Source organism: Thunnus albacares, chromosome 5 (assembly GCF_914725855.1).
Source record: "Thunnus albacares chromosome 5, fThuAlb1.1, whole genome shotgun sequence".
Taxonomy (NCBI): Eukaryota; Metazoa; Chordata; class Actinopteri; order Scombriformes; family Scombridae; genus Thunnus; species Thunnus albacares.
Window position 1 is genome coordinate 26,255,180 of NC_058110.1, and position 14,876 is coordinate 26,270,055.

At 38.9% G+C, this 14,876-nt stretch overlaps 1 protein-coding gene across 1 annotated transcript; it reads right to left on the bottom strand.

Moving 5' to 3' along the window:
- Positions 1-208: 208 nt before the first annotated feature.
- Positions 209-10,909, bottom strand: nt5dc2 (5'-nucleotidase domain containing 2). Its single transcript, XM_044352715.1, has 14 exons — positions 10,432-10,909; positions 6,811-6,995; positions 6,648-6,722; positions 6,506-6,561; positions 6,178-6,271; positions 4,790-4,918; positions 4,252-4,312; positions 4,058-4,160; positions 3,852-3,953; positions 3,586-3,667; positions 3,365-3,451; positions 1,969-2,109; positions 1,399-1,463; positions 209-840 (listed from the first exon to the last, which is right to left on the bottom strand). The coding sequence occupies exons 1-14, from the start codon at positions 10,892-10,894 to the stop codon at positions 579-581; spliced, it is 1,905 nt and encodes a 634-aa protein (XP_044208650.1). The 5' UTR covers positions 10,895-10,909; the 3' UTR covers positions 209-578.
- Positions 10,910-14,876: the final 3,967 nt, after the last annotated feature.

The following is a 14,876-nucleotide window of genomic DNA, read 5'->3' on the forward strand; positions in this document are numbered from 1 at the left end:
TTTTAAGGATTTTAACAAGGTAACTGATCCTTTCTTTGTGGAAAAACCATATTAGACAGAAATTATTACTCAAAGCAGAGTATTTTTGTACATCTTAAAACATGTCTGGAGGGGATCTTTAAAGGTAACTTGCATCATTGTCACTTACCTGTTATCACATGGGAAGTGAGTTATGAGAGGGTTAATAACAGATCAACACATAAACATGTCCGGTTTTACTTCTTTATTTGTTGTAATTGTGCGACGGCAGCTCAATATTGCTAATATCCATAAAACTCAGGTAAAACACTGAATGTCTGTTAAACTTGTACCATAACACGTTTAACTGAATTGCAATACTTCCTAGACAACAGCTAAATCTACAGCACCCTCTAGTGAATTCAGTGGGTAAGTGGGTCACTACAGCATGTAGAACAGCATTGCTTTGTAGAGGAGGCTGTGCGGTACCTTCCTCGGCTAAAAAGAATCCCTACTATATGAAAGAGATCCTCAGGCTACGTCAAGTATTCTCCAAGCCTAAAATTTCATTCATTTCAGGATTTCATTCCTGAAATCAGTCACTGAGGAGAGCCCAGCTCTCATCGTATGTGAGACATTTCCTCCAGGAAAGGTATCTTCATGCAGCCTGTGCAGAGCTGATCCATCCACAGAGGAGCCTCGTGCTGCAGAGGGGTGCGGCGTGGGTAGAAAGTGTAGGAAAGGTCATAGTTCAAAAGACAGCTGAGGGAGGCCATGTAGACATCTGAGAAGCGACACAGACGTCTGGAAAAGTAAGTGGGGTTGTGACACGTTCTGAAGATGCTGCCGAACTGAGGGTTGAAAAAGTTCTTTGTCATCACCCTGGGACATAAAAGGATAAGGGCATTAGTTCAAATGATTTGAAGTATGTATGTATTAATATACTTTCAGATAATTAAAGTTAAAGTAAATATACCATTAAGTAAAACTACTCAATTGCCAGTGAGTCTTGCATTCCTAAAAGTCCTAAAAATATCAGAAGTACTCACTACGCAGGCCCATGTTATTATGTTACTGTTAATATCATGCAATTATTATTACTAATACTTAAACATGTACACAGAATTTCAATGCTGTAGCTGATCGAGTTAAAGCTAATTTTAAATATCCTTTATATAGTCAGCAGTTCAGTTTACTGTATAGATGTCTTATATAGTCAGTATAGTTATCTTAATCTACAGATTATGTGGTAACTGTAAAATAAATATAGTGGTGTAGAATTAAACTGAAAGGCTTGAGTAAAGCACAAGTACCTCAGCATTGTGCCTAAGTGCATTACTTGAGTAAATGTATTTAGTTACTATGTACAACTGCACATACTTGATAAAAGCAGGGTCATTGGGTTGACTGGGAGTGAAGGTCTGAGATAACGACACTCACCTGAGTTCCTCTCTCTCCTTCTGCCATTCCTGAAGAACCTGCTGAGACTCTGCGTCCCGATGTGTCTAGGATATTGAAGAATACAACTGTATGATTGAATTTGATTAATGCACATACTGTATATGATGTGTGTGTGTGTTATATTGTGTGTATGATGAGTATGAGTATATTCTTACGTCACCAAAGTGAAACTGTTGTTTTTACTGAGTTTTTATGCTTTTTTTCTTTGAGGTTCCTTCATATTACAGGCAACTAGGGCTTGTAAACAGAAGTTATGTGGACTGACAAGCAGCTCCATAACTGACTATTGTTTCACATCCTGTTTTTCAACATGACCACACACAAGTTAAGAAACCACTTAACGTCATTGAGGATTGAAGTTTGCCATCAATTTATTTCAAAGCATGACTAACTGGCTATGAAATGTCAACATATGAGGTTGTTTCATGCTGTTGGCAAAGACTAGATGAGATTTTTAGGCGTGTCAGGATGTGTGCATGTGGTCATAAGTGAAAACAAATTAATTATTGAGAGTGAATTCTCCAAACAGGCCCGGGATTGATGTCTCACCTGTAAGCGTTCCATCAGGCCGGTTAGAGCCTGCAGCCAGGTGAGGTTGAGAGCATACTGGTTTGTGCTCACCACTTTGGTTTCATGCTCCAGCTCAGGTACTATGGCTGCTGTACGCCAGCCATGTCGCAACATCAGGTCCTGCCACAACAAGTAAAATTGTTTTGGTCAAATTTCTGCCAATAAAATTATGAATTGTAGTATCCTGCAAGGATGCATCAAGAAATTACATTGGTTATCTTTATTTAAGAGAGAAACAGCAGAACACAACAGGGGAATTACACCCGCAGCAACATATTTAGTTCCTTCCTCAGCCCTCTGAGAACACATATTTAGTCATCTTCTGAGCAGAAACCGAAAATATACTGAGCAGGAAGATGTTTTATCGGCGTCTTTAGTTTCATTCATTCTGGATGTCTTCGTTTTATGAGTTTAACAGTTGCTTCCCGCTAATTAGAGAACAGATTAGATAGAAAAGTGTTGCTGCTGGGTTACAACCCAGTAGGCCCCTTAGACCTTTAGGAAACAGTCAGCTGGTAGTGCCTAAAGTCAAAACCAAACAGGTTGAAGCTGCTTTTAGCAACTTTCCTGCACACAAATGGAACCAACTACTGGATGATCTTCTGCACACCAAATTTAGCCACTCTCAAATCTAATTTCAAAGACTCTTCTGTTTCCCCATGCCTTGATTGATTGGTATACTACTGTATTTAAATTCCTCTGAATATGGAGTACCATATCTTACTGCTGCAAATTGATTTTATTTTGTTTTTAAATGTTGTTCTCATGCATTTCTTCACCTCATGTAAAGCACTTTCTTTGCCTATGTTTGAAAGGTGCTATGCACATAAAGTTGCCTTGCCATGCCTTCAATGCTAATTAGACACACAAAAGAGTACTTGAACAATGTATATGTTTTTTGCTAATTTGTTTGTATACCCTCTACATGGTAATCCATGCCATTAATTCTACATTTCTGAGGCAGTCTGTACTGCCATCTAGTGTTTGAAATTTGCACTCTGCAGCTCGCTCTGGCCCCACCCAAAGTCCAAATTGGAACTTTTCAGAGTTGTGTAATAGTTGGACACTAGCTTTAGGTAAATACAGTATGTAATTGGTTCAACATGTCAGTCTGTGGTAGAACATATTTATTTTTCCTGTCAAGACTGCAAAAGTAGCAGTGTGCACATCTGGATTTCTGGCTTGGACTGAACATGCACATTAAATCATGTATAAAAGACATGATTATAATACTTCATAATACTGCTGAATGACATTTCACCAGTTCTGAAAATAACATTTCTTGTAAATTTCCCACTTTGGGAGGAAATGGGTAAAACATTAGATAAATAACATGCATTAAATACACAGAAAACCACCATGCTTTGACACTTACAGCTAAATCACTGTAGAGGTGGTCTCCAAAGTAGAGAACCTTTGATCCTCGCCAGCCCGTCAGTCTGAGGAAGTCAAACAGGTTTCCCTGAATCACAAGACAAAGAAAGCTGTTCTCCTTAGTTCATTTAGACACAGAGTATAACAAGTAAAAACATATAACATTTAAGCCAGAGGGAGCCCAATAAGACAACATTCAGCTTTGCCTGAAATAATACAAACCTGTTTGTAGATCTGTCCTTTGTCCAAACTCTTTATCTTCTCCCACCGGAGGTCTCCATTTCCATCCAAGCGTCTGAAAGGTCTGTAAGAGAACCCATTTCAAGTACACTGCTGACATTACACTCACAAACAAGAAAGAAAGTTAAGTGAATGTATCAGGTTTGATGCTTTTAGTGAAAAGTACTAAGTTTTGAAACAAAGAAACTTTCCTGAATCAGATGGCACTCATCATACTTAGGAACACTTAATTGAAAGCATTTACTCACTTGATACAGTCAGTGAAGAAATGAGGTTTGTCTGCTTGTACAATAACAACATCGAAGAAGTCTCTCCAGTTTTTTCCCACCATGTGTTTCATTCCTTTATCACTGCGCACAGGGAAAAAAAACCCAAAAAACATGATTATAACAATCCCTAATTCTGAGTCAGAGTAGACTCATGAAAACGTGGGCCTCAGATGAACAAAACTTACACAAAGCTGAAGGGACTGTTGGTAATGAGGAAGAGCTTCTTTCCATGACTGACTAATTGGTGCAAAACAGCATCTGTCTCTTCTCCTCTCAGAATGAACTTATCTGTGAAGAGGAGGAAGACAACTCAAAGTGTAGCAGTCATGTTTTTGTACATGTTCTGACTTGACACAATAATAAGAAATGGATTTCTTACCGAGATCTTGCATGACCCATTTGTACATGTAGCCTTTGAGGTGAACCATGCCAATTGCTTCCTGAGGATAAAGTAAGTGTTACATAGAGGTACAACAGCTTTTTACAACAACAGTTGATGGTAATCTCTTTGATTCAATATGAGTATTTGCTGCTAGGATATAACTCCAAACAGTCAGTCACTCAGAAAGAAATTGTCCAGTATGTGAAAATGCTTAAGAACCTCACAGTTGGCATCTTTTTCTATCAAAGCAGATATTATGGTGAAGTAGCTGTAGTGCACTGTAACTAGAAACCCTTGCACCTCAGCACCAAGAGGAAAAGCAGTAATTGTTCTTTGTTCTACCCGACGAGAGTCCATTGCAAACTTTAACTGAGCTCAGCAGATTCCAGAGCCTCCAGCTGGAGCATCACAGAGTATGAAAACAGTGAAATACACTAGGTCGGTATACTTTATCAGTATGAGCTAGAGGGCGAGGACGGGACTAAAAACATAGTGTGTAACATTTAATACCGTGAGAGTTGGAAGGCATACTCACCGACACGTCCTTAAAGAGGTGAACTGGATCGTAATCAATGTCATTGGTGACGAAAAAATCATTTACAACAGCCAAGAGAGTCATCTCAGGAATGGAGAAGATGTCCATGAACTGCTTCACCTTTGGTCCCTATGTTACAAAATACATATAAATACTTGATATTTATTTCTGCTTGTTTACAAGGAATGCAGTATATGTTTGTGAACTTTTAAAATTAGCGTTTATTATAGTCCCTGTGAACTTTTGAATAATTCTCTGATCTCCACAAAAACTACCCACGGACAGGAAGTCCCCGGCTGAGATGAGAGTCTCGCCAAAACTATTTGGAGAGGGACCATTTTCAGTAGGATTACAAGATGGAGAGGCACATTTCCTGTGACAGGAAAGCACTTAACAAGCCTGATGAACTGAAAACTATTTGACCCTGATTCAAAACATCAGAGCCCAAACTGTTCCCTAATGAGCAAACAGAACAGTTTAACCTTTGTAACTGTCAGATCCAAAAGAGATTAGTACTTTGTGAGAGTGATGAAGTGCTGCTGTTAAAAAAAAAAAAATCTGAAGTATTTTGTTGGACACAGTTTTTATTAGTCAGCTTTCTTTGACACTGGAACATCGCCTTCCAGCTGACTCATGACGACAATGGAAAATGAGATTACAAAACTCACCATCAGTGCTTATGCAATAGTAAAGCCATGCAGAGCCAGACACTTGAAATCTCTGTGGACGGTAACATGTTTAATCCTGAACTACATCCTTGTTTGAGAGTAGTTGGATAAGATTATAACAGATGTGTTGTTCTCGTAATGTTATGAAGAGCTTTCTCATCTGTGCCAAACTTGTATTAATACAGGTTGGATGATTCAACAAAAAGTGTATTTCATAGCTTACATACACTCACAAACCACTTTATTAGGAACACCTGAGCAATCTGTTATGTCCTGTGTAGTGTGTAACTGTTCTGTGTAATGCAATCCAATACAACAGCTCTGCCATAAATTCAGCTTTTACAAAGCTTATACACATTTTCTATTTTTGTTGACATTGTCAGAAAGGTGATAATTCTACTTTATGTTTATTAGTGAGGTTGCAATGGGTGGTGGTAGTGTCATTATATTGAAAAGTGTAATATTTTGTCCACCCCCATTAACATACATGAGGGGGTAAATAGAAAAATTCTGAATGCAACGGGCAATAACTAATAAATGTAAGGCAGCTTTCTACACCAAACTCTAGTTCAAAGTTATTATAAACATTCAAAGCCTCTGATATCAGGTCTTCATTCCGTAGAACTAAAGTTAAGCATCTGATACAGATTATCAAATTGTACTCAATTTACTGTATACTACCATGTAGTGTACAGTAAAAAAAAAAAACATTCTCCTCACCTTTCCATAGAAGCCGCTGTCCTGCTGCAGGGGTACATGGTAAGTCCCCCCATATAGCTGCAGGACTTCATCATCTGGCACTGCGCTCAGGCCCCTAGGAGCATGATACAAGAAGGAATGTACTCGAGCACACAAAAACACACAACATTATCAGACAATACAAATAGTGAGTTTGCCTTCAGCAGCACGGATTTAGATAAAGAAACAGAAAAAATATCCATGTGACATACATGTATATGGATCAAAATTAATTAATTGTGCATTTCAGTATTGTCTGAAAGTCTTACTAGTATTTTATGACCTGTACACTCAGCAGTCAACCTCTTACCTGTATACTGTTCCTGGTTGAATGTAGTGGAAGGCGTCTATCTTCATCAGAAGACCCTATGAGAGCAGGTGAAAAAAAAACCATGTGATTATCTGTACAGAACAATGCAAAGATTTCCCATTATTGATGTAAAAGAATTTACCTTTTGGATATCATAGTGAAGGCCTCGAGCAGCAAAGTTGGGAATGTAATCATATTTGCGGATATCTTCAGGGTACTGTGGAGCAGGAGGACAAAAATGAATGAACTCATGTGAACCTAAAATGAGCTGTAAAGTAAATATACTTAAACAAACTAACACACACCTTGAAATGCTCAATGAGGAAGCCTCTTGCCGTATTGTAGATCATTGTGTTGAGTGCGTTTGAGTACAGAGCCAGCGTGTAGTCATAGTCAAAGCCGTAGATGTCCACTTCGGCCAGGCTGACCTCGTTGTTAGCGTAGATGGTGGAGGAGTTGAGGAGGTTACAAGCTCCTGGTGGGATCAGGTCTGAACCAGGGAGAGCAGATGGGAAACTCTCATTCAAATTAAACAAGTAAAGCTCAAAGTGTTTTCATCTCAGAGAGGGCCAGGTTAGGCTATTCACAATGTCTGATTTAATGTAAAAAAAACAAAACAGTAATATTCTTTTTTTAATTTTTAAGGATTATGAATCTTGCTGAGTATGCACTTCTAGAGGGAGGAAAAAAGTGACTGCTGCCATTTTCAATCTAGTGAAGCTGGCAAGCTCAACGGCGGTTGCGTAATGTGTGATTATAGGATGCCAACTGACTCTTCGCTCTACTAAGTAAATCCAAAAAACAACATTTTGTAACCACCCTTATTAAATCAAGATTATTTAATCCGTCACTGACTGGGAAAGTCATTATCACAATATTCATTACCTCTAGAAACAGAAGTTCATTATCTGTTTTGTTTGTTTTGCTGGCCACTTTTGATAAATACAACAGTCATGCGGCTGACACATGGACACAGATTAAACAGTTTACAATCTGCTCCTGAGACAGTCTCTAATACCCTGACTGGAATATGAGCTCAGGACTGTGTCACTTTCAGTATATACAGCAGGAGAAAATGGGCCATGGCCTTCTGGGACAGTTCAATGAGGGCTGCAGCTGGGCAGCGGGCAGGCATGCATTTACTAACCCTGAGAGTATTTTCCCTCTAGCCGCTCACTGCTATTGGAAATGTTGTTCTTTCCAGTGCTGAGTCACAACTCAAAAGATTGGATCCGTGAAATCACTGGTTTATCCAAGAATCACTGTTCAACTTTAAATAAAACTTATGTTGAGAATTCATGCTTTGATTTGGCAATGAGTCAGACAGTGAGAAAAAACTTCTATATGAATTATATAGGCCTATATTTTGTATATTCTATATAATACATATAAACAAAATGTACATTAACTACAAAGAGAAGCAGTAACATGCCATATAACCAGTGGTGGAATGTGAGTACATTTACTCAAGTACTGCACTTCATAACAACTGTGTGGTGCTTGTACTTCACTTGTGTATTTCCATTTTATGTTCCATTATACTGTATTTCTATTCTGTTCTTGGTTCAAACCCACTGGCCAGCCGGGGCCTTCCTGTGTGGAGTTTGCATGTTCTCCCCGTGCCTGCGTGGGTGGGTTCTCTCCGGATACTCTGGCTTCCTCCCACAAACCATAAACATGCAGCTTAGGTTAAATGGTGTCTTTAAATTGCCTGTAGGTGTGAATGTGAGTGTGAACGGCTGTCTGTCTCTCTACTACATGTTAGCCCTTTGATTGACTGGCGACCCGACCAGAGTGTACCCCGCCTCTCGCCAAATGTCAGCTGAGATCGGCTCCAGCCCCCCCCCCCCCCCCGTGACCCTCTAGAGGACAAGCGATAAAGAAAATGAATGAATGAATGAATGAATGAATGAATATACTGTATCTCTGGAGGTAAATACTGCACTTTTTACTTTAGAACATTTATCTGACAGTAACAGCTATACTTACTAGATAGTTTGCAAATTAAGATTTCAGATACACTATAAAACATAAGGTCAGTTTAATAATTGATACGAATTGTTGCAGATTAAACTGCCAACATTTAAATGTTGTTTACATGTTAGTGAATCAGTAATAATAATCATATAGAGCTAAAGGGGTCATTCTGCTTCACATAGAGTACTTTTATTTTTGATACTTAAATAATAAGAAGCCTACATTTTAGTGATAATATTTCTTTTCTACTTAAAGTCCCCATCCATTCAAACACGTGTTTTACTTATTGTTACTTCAGTTAGATGCTTCATTATGCAGAATGATTTATGTGCAGAGGTTAAAACTAGAAGACATTTTGAAACCTGGAGAAAGTTGGACATCTCATTTGGCCTATGAGCAGGATTTGTGACAAAACAACTAGTTTGGAGGCTGACTGTGGTCCAATATTTAACTTACACGAGTGTGGGAACTTGAAGCCTCCAGCGTACATACACTAGGAATGGACTTCTCAGCAAAAGGGGGGAACATCTTTTGTCAAGCAGTTAAACTCCTTAAATGAAAAAGTTTTTGCATATTCATTGATTCTGGATTTGTCAATGAGTGGATAAGGGATGGATTTGAGGCTTTTTTTTTTGAGGTAATTATACTTTTTTGAGGACAAAACATAATAGACACATATTATTCCAAGCAGAGTATTTTTATATATCTTACAAAATGTCTGAAGGAGATCTTTAAGCAGGAATTTGAATGCAGGGTTTTTACTTGTAATTGAGTATTTTTTGCAAAACATCAGAATACTTCAGACCATATGGCCCAGCCCTACAGCCAACATAGGTCTCGGCCATATGGTCAAAATGTATAACAACAACTCTGAAAAGCAATTTGATAATAGTAACACACAGCCATGTGTTTACTGAATATGGGTAGAATTAACTACATATCATAAGTTTTTGTCAAGCTTTCAGTTTCAAAAAGAATTCCTCTTTTTCATGCCTCATTTTGCTGAACACTGTCAACTCTACTTTGATTATGAGGCTACTTTACACCAGCTGCATCTCTTTTTATTCTTCTTCCTACAGTTGAATGTTTGAGCTTCACTGTGCAGAATGATGCACGTGCAGAGTTTAACGCTGGAAGGCTGTTTTCACATTTATCTGCTGAAAGTGGAAAGTTTATCTGAGCTCATTGAAAATCCAATTTTAAAGGGGTGAGCCTGCAAGCAGGATTTGTGACATCACAAATAGTTTGGGTGCCAATCCTGGTTCAATACTCAACTTACACAAGTGTGATATAGAAACTTAAAACCTCCAGTGCACATACACTGAGAATGGACTATATAGTTAAGTAGGAGACATCTTGTGTCCAGCAGTTAAACTTCTTAAATGAAATATATTTATATATTCCTAGATTGTGTCATTCTTATTAAGGGAGAATGAGTAGTGGGTGTAATTTTCAGGATTTAAACAAGATAATTTAACTTTTTGGGGGGAAAAGCCATATCAAACAAAATTATTATTCAAGGCAGATGCATGACATGACATAACTCTAAAATCGCTAATAGCAAAATGAAATGACTACCAAACACATATATGGCCATATATACAAATGAGTTGTTTTTAAGACCAAATCCTGCAAATTTGAGAAACTGCTGGGGAGCAAATGAATTCCCACTTGACTTCTTATCAACGTGTCGTTTTATTTTAAAACTGCACAAAGTTATTTGAACTTAATCCCGACATGCATTTGAAATGGAGGAACCACCAGCATTAATGTGCCATCTGTGCGGCTATTTGGAAAGAGGATGAACACACAAAATGTCTTCAGAGTGAGCTGCTACATGTTGATGCTGCTGGGAACATACACACACACACAGCCCTGATGACGTGGATGGTTACCGGTAACTTCACATGCCGTTGCTATTTGGGACAAGTGGGGATCCTCATGCTTACCGTAAACCATCCGTTTTGTGTCATTGTAACGAGCCCACAGTTGAGACTTCTGGTCCACTGGAGCAGCGGAGGAGCTGTATAACCGTCTCCTTACACCAGTAACACCGGGAGCACCCGCGGGCTCCTCGGGTCGCTTCTCTCCCCCAGTCGTGGATCTGTAAGGAGGTTCGCTGGAGGAGGGCACGTCGCCAGTGCTCGGCCTGGTGGAATCCGAGCGGCAACTTTGTTCTTTTGTTTTTCCGCAGCCATGCTTTCCTCCTCCAGATACCCTGCATGTGGTAGAAAGTCTGTTTACTTTAGGGGATCTGGCAAGAGGAGGTGTCCTGTTTCCTTTAGTCCATAATGTTCGGGTCAAGACTGTACCCGCTGTCTTGAGAGACATTTTAATGTGCAAAGCAAACACACCTAAAAACTGCTGCCTCTGCAGGCTGTAACTAGCAAGCCGATGAAAACATTCCCTCATTTCATTTTAGCCACGCCCCGCGTGCCCACGCCTCTCTATTTAAAGAGGAGGGTCTTCAGTACCTGCAGCCAATCAGAACCGTAGACCAGTGGCTCTCAAACTTTGATAACATTTTGTTCCAGTGTCACCCACATGATAAGATGTTTGCCTGTAGATATTTTCTAACGGAAAGTGTATGAAACCCATGCGCGAAATACTTTAATATTCTGTCATTGTATTACTAATGGATGCAATTATAGGGAAAATATTTTTTTCTTTTTCTTAGGGACCCCCTGGAACGTCCTCAAGGACCTTGGACCCCACTTTGACAACCACTGCTATTGGCTGTATCTATGATCATAACACCTATTTACATTAATATATTTAGGTAAAAGTTTCAAAATGCATCCAGAACCTTTCTTTCTTTCTGCTCCTGACCACATAGATTTTTAGTTTATTTTAGTTGACATTATGAGAAAGAGAATTTCACATACAACTTTTTAAAACTGTGTTAGTTACTTATTATTTTAATATGCAAAGGAAACTAATTTAAATCCCTGGCGCCAGAGCACCTAAAGCAACAGTTTTCCATGCTGTATTTCTGTAATTTATCTTTCTTGTTCTATTCTGTACACACATCTATTGCATGTCTGTCTGTCCTGGAAAAGGAATCCCTCCTGTGTTGCTCTTCCTGAGGTTTCTTTCATTTTTTCCCCCCATTATAGGTTTTTATAGGGAGTTTTTCCTTATTTGAAAGGGTCTAAGGACAGAGGATGTTGTGTGCTGTATAGATAGTAAAGCCCCCTGAAGCAAATTTGTGAATTATATAGGGCTATACAAATAAAATTGACTTGACTTAACAGGTGCCTGTGTTATTAGTAGGACTGAACCCTAGCAAGCACAAAGTCAGCAAAACTAGCTCTAGTTCCCAAAACCCTATAAAGGTGGTCTTTGAGATACTCAAAGGCCTCTGTTGTTATAAGCAAAAAATAAACCAAACCCTGACACATCAACCATCATTCATTTAACTCTATGTAGCCTAATGGTCCAGAGAAATTCGGATTTTGTGTAAGTTTTTTATATATATATATATATATATATATATATCACTTTAAAACACACAGATACAAAGCGCTTTACAGACACATACACATATAAAATTGAAACAGATAGATTAATAAAATAGACAAACACAACACAGAGAGAAATCAACCAAAATGAAATAAAACAGGACATGGGAATAAGAAGGGAGGTCTATAGAAAGGCTTGCCAATATGAATGGGTTTTGAGGCGTCATTTCAAACAGTCCAAGGATTAGGCAGATCTAACAGATTGTGGAAGATGATTCAACAGAGTTGAGGCCAAGAATGTAAATGTGCAGTCAACTTTTGACTTGCGGTTTGTGCAGGGGATAGATAGAAGGCCAAGATTTGAGGATTGAAGAGGTTGTGAAGTGGAGTGGGCAACAAAGAGCTAAGAAATGTAGCTAGGGGAGAGGTCATGGAGTGCTTTACATGTAATCAGCAGGATCTTGTAGTTTATTCTGAATTTTACCGGAAGCCAATGGAAGGACGCAAGAACAGGGGTAATGTGGGACCTACGGCTAGTTCTGGTTAGAGGTCTAGCTGCTGTATTTTGGATTAACTGTAAATGTTTTAGAGAAGACTGATTGAGGCAGGTGTAGAGGGATTTACAATAGTCTAATCAGGAGAAAATTAATGTGTGGATAAATCGTTCAAGAACAGTGGGGGACAATATAGGCCTTATTTTTGCAATATTTCTTAACTGAAGAAAACAGGACTGGACAAGCTTATTAACATGATGGTCAAATGTCATATACTGGTCGAAGATGATACCGAGATTCTTAGCAGTGGATTTAATGTTCGAGTGAAGTGGGCCAATTAACTGAGTAGCAGCAGTGACAAAGATTTTGGGACCAATCAAAAGAACTTCAGTTTTGTGAGGGTTTAGATGGAGGAAATTTCGAGTCATCCACTCTTTGGTAGCAGCTAAACACTCATGGAGGGAGGGCAGCTGGTTCAAGTTATTGAGTTTGGCAGAGAAATAGATCTGAGTATCATCAGCGTAACAGTGATATGACATTTCATGAAAATGGCTGAACGACTGACTGAGAGGGAGCATGTAAATGAAAACAGGATTGGCCCAAGGACGGAACCCTGAGGGACTCCGTATGAATGAAACCAGTTTAAAGCTGTACCAGAAATGCCCACCCAGTTATGCAATCAATCAAGTAGGATGGTATGGTCGATGGTATCAAATGCAGCAGTTAAGTCAAGTAGAATAAGAATAGAGTATTCACCTTTGTCAGCGTGCATGAGGATGTCATTTGTTACTCTTAATAGTGCTGTCTCAGTACTGTGTTTGTGACAAAAGCCAGATTGAAATTTATCAAAGATTTTATGATCCTCAACCGGGTTCAAGAGTTGGTCAGTGACAATTTTTTCAAGGATTTTGGATAGAAAAGGAAGTTTGGAGATCAGTCTATAATTCTCTAAGTGGGCTGGCTTGAGAGTGGGTCTTTTAAGGTGAGGTTGGACACCGGTGGTTTTAAAATAATCAGGTACAGAGCCAGAAGAGAGAGAATAATTAATAGTGGAGAGTAGGACAGGACTTAATACAGGAAGGAAGGATTTGAGAATGGTGGGGATCATATCACATGAGCTAGAGGAGGGACGCATTTGGGCTACAGTGTTAAGAAGGCACTGGAAGGTAATAGGAGAAAATTCAGACAGTAGAGCAGGACAACTGGATGGAGCTGGAGGTAACACAGTAGGGGTAAAATGTGATCTGAGACCATCGATCTTGCCAACAAAGAAAGATAGAAAGTTTTCACAATCAGTAGAGAGTGAGGCAGGAATGGCAGGAAGAGAGGGATTTACAAGATGCTTGATAGTGCTAAACAGAAACCTTGGATTATTTCTATTACTGTTAATTAAATCAGAAAAGTAATCCATTCATGCATCTTTAATAGTTTGATTCAGTTCAACAAGTAAATCCTTCATATGGAGATGATGGATTTCAATCTACGTTCTGCCTTCCTAGATTCCCTTCTTTGCTGTCTGATACTTTCATTGATCCAGGGAGTTGTGAGACAAATAACCACCAGTTAGGTTTCGTTTCATCTTAAAAAGGCAGTAGATACATGTTATGCAAGACATACAGATATCCAAACCACCTGCGTATTAAAGAGAGGACTTGGATATCCCCACAGTGAAAAAAAGAGAACCAAAATAATCTTATAGTAACTGGGACAGATCTGGAAATGAGTGGAGAAAATCAAGAGCTGTACATAAATCATTAAACCCATTAACAAAATCATTAATATAAGTGAAGGGAGGAGGACAATTGACCAAACTAGAGAGGTAGCTTGAAAACAGGACAGCTGTTTGTTCATTAAAGATGCAGGAGCAGATTTTACATATCTGGATTATTGGAGGAGGTAACAGGTGTACATCAAAGATAATACATTTATGATCAGAGGCAAACTCAATCATATTCAAGGAGTTAAGAGGCATGTCCACAGTCAAAACTAAATCAAGAGTGTGTCCACGGTTATGAGTAGGTCCAGAGACGTGCTGCATAAGGTTAAAAGAATTGCAGACGTTTAAAAAATCTAGGGCAAATGAGTTAGATGGGTTGTCAATATGGATGTGCTGAGAATTCATCTAGAAAACCAACAAATTAATTACGTGGTCGATAAATGGTTACACAGCAAACCGGGTTGTCACACACCATTTTAAATGAAAGAATTTCAAAACTGTCAAAGGAGCCAAAACTGAATGGAGTACAAGTAAAGTTATTATTAAAAACAGTTGCAATGCCGCCGCCATGGCCTGTTAGTCTAGCAGCATTCGGAGTACTGTAGCTGGGTGGGCAGAGCTCTACTAAGGGTGTGCATTCCCCAAGGTTTAAGCAAGGTCTCAGTGAGGAACAGGAAATCAAGATTATGGGCTGTGATTAGGTCATTGAGAATGAAAGATTT

What these genes read in the sequence shown, in the direction of transcription:
- nt5dc2 (XM_044352715.1), bottom strand. Translation starts at nt 10,894, where the DNA reads ATGAGGGAATGTTTTCATCGGCTTGCTAGTTACAGCCTGCAGAGGCAG. An exon ending in ACCTCTTTAAGGACGTGTCG is followed by an intron (nt 4,313 to 4,789) that starts GTGAGTATGCCT and finishes CTTTATCCTCAG; the next exon opens with GAAGCAATTGGCATGGTTCA. An exon ending in AAGGAGAGAGAGGAACTCAG is followed by an intron (nt 841 to 1,398) that starts GTGAGTGTCGTT and finishes TTTATGTCCCAG; the next exon opens with GGTGATGACAAAGAACTTTT.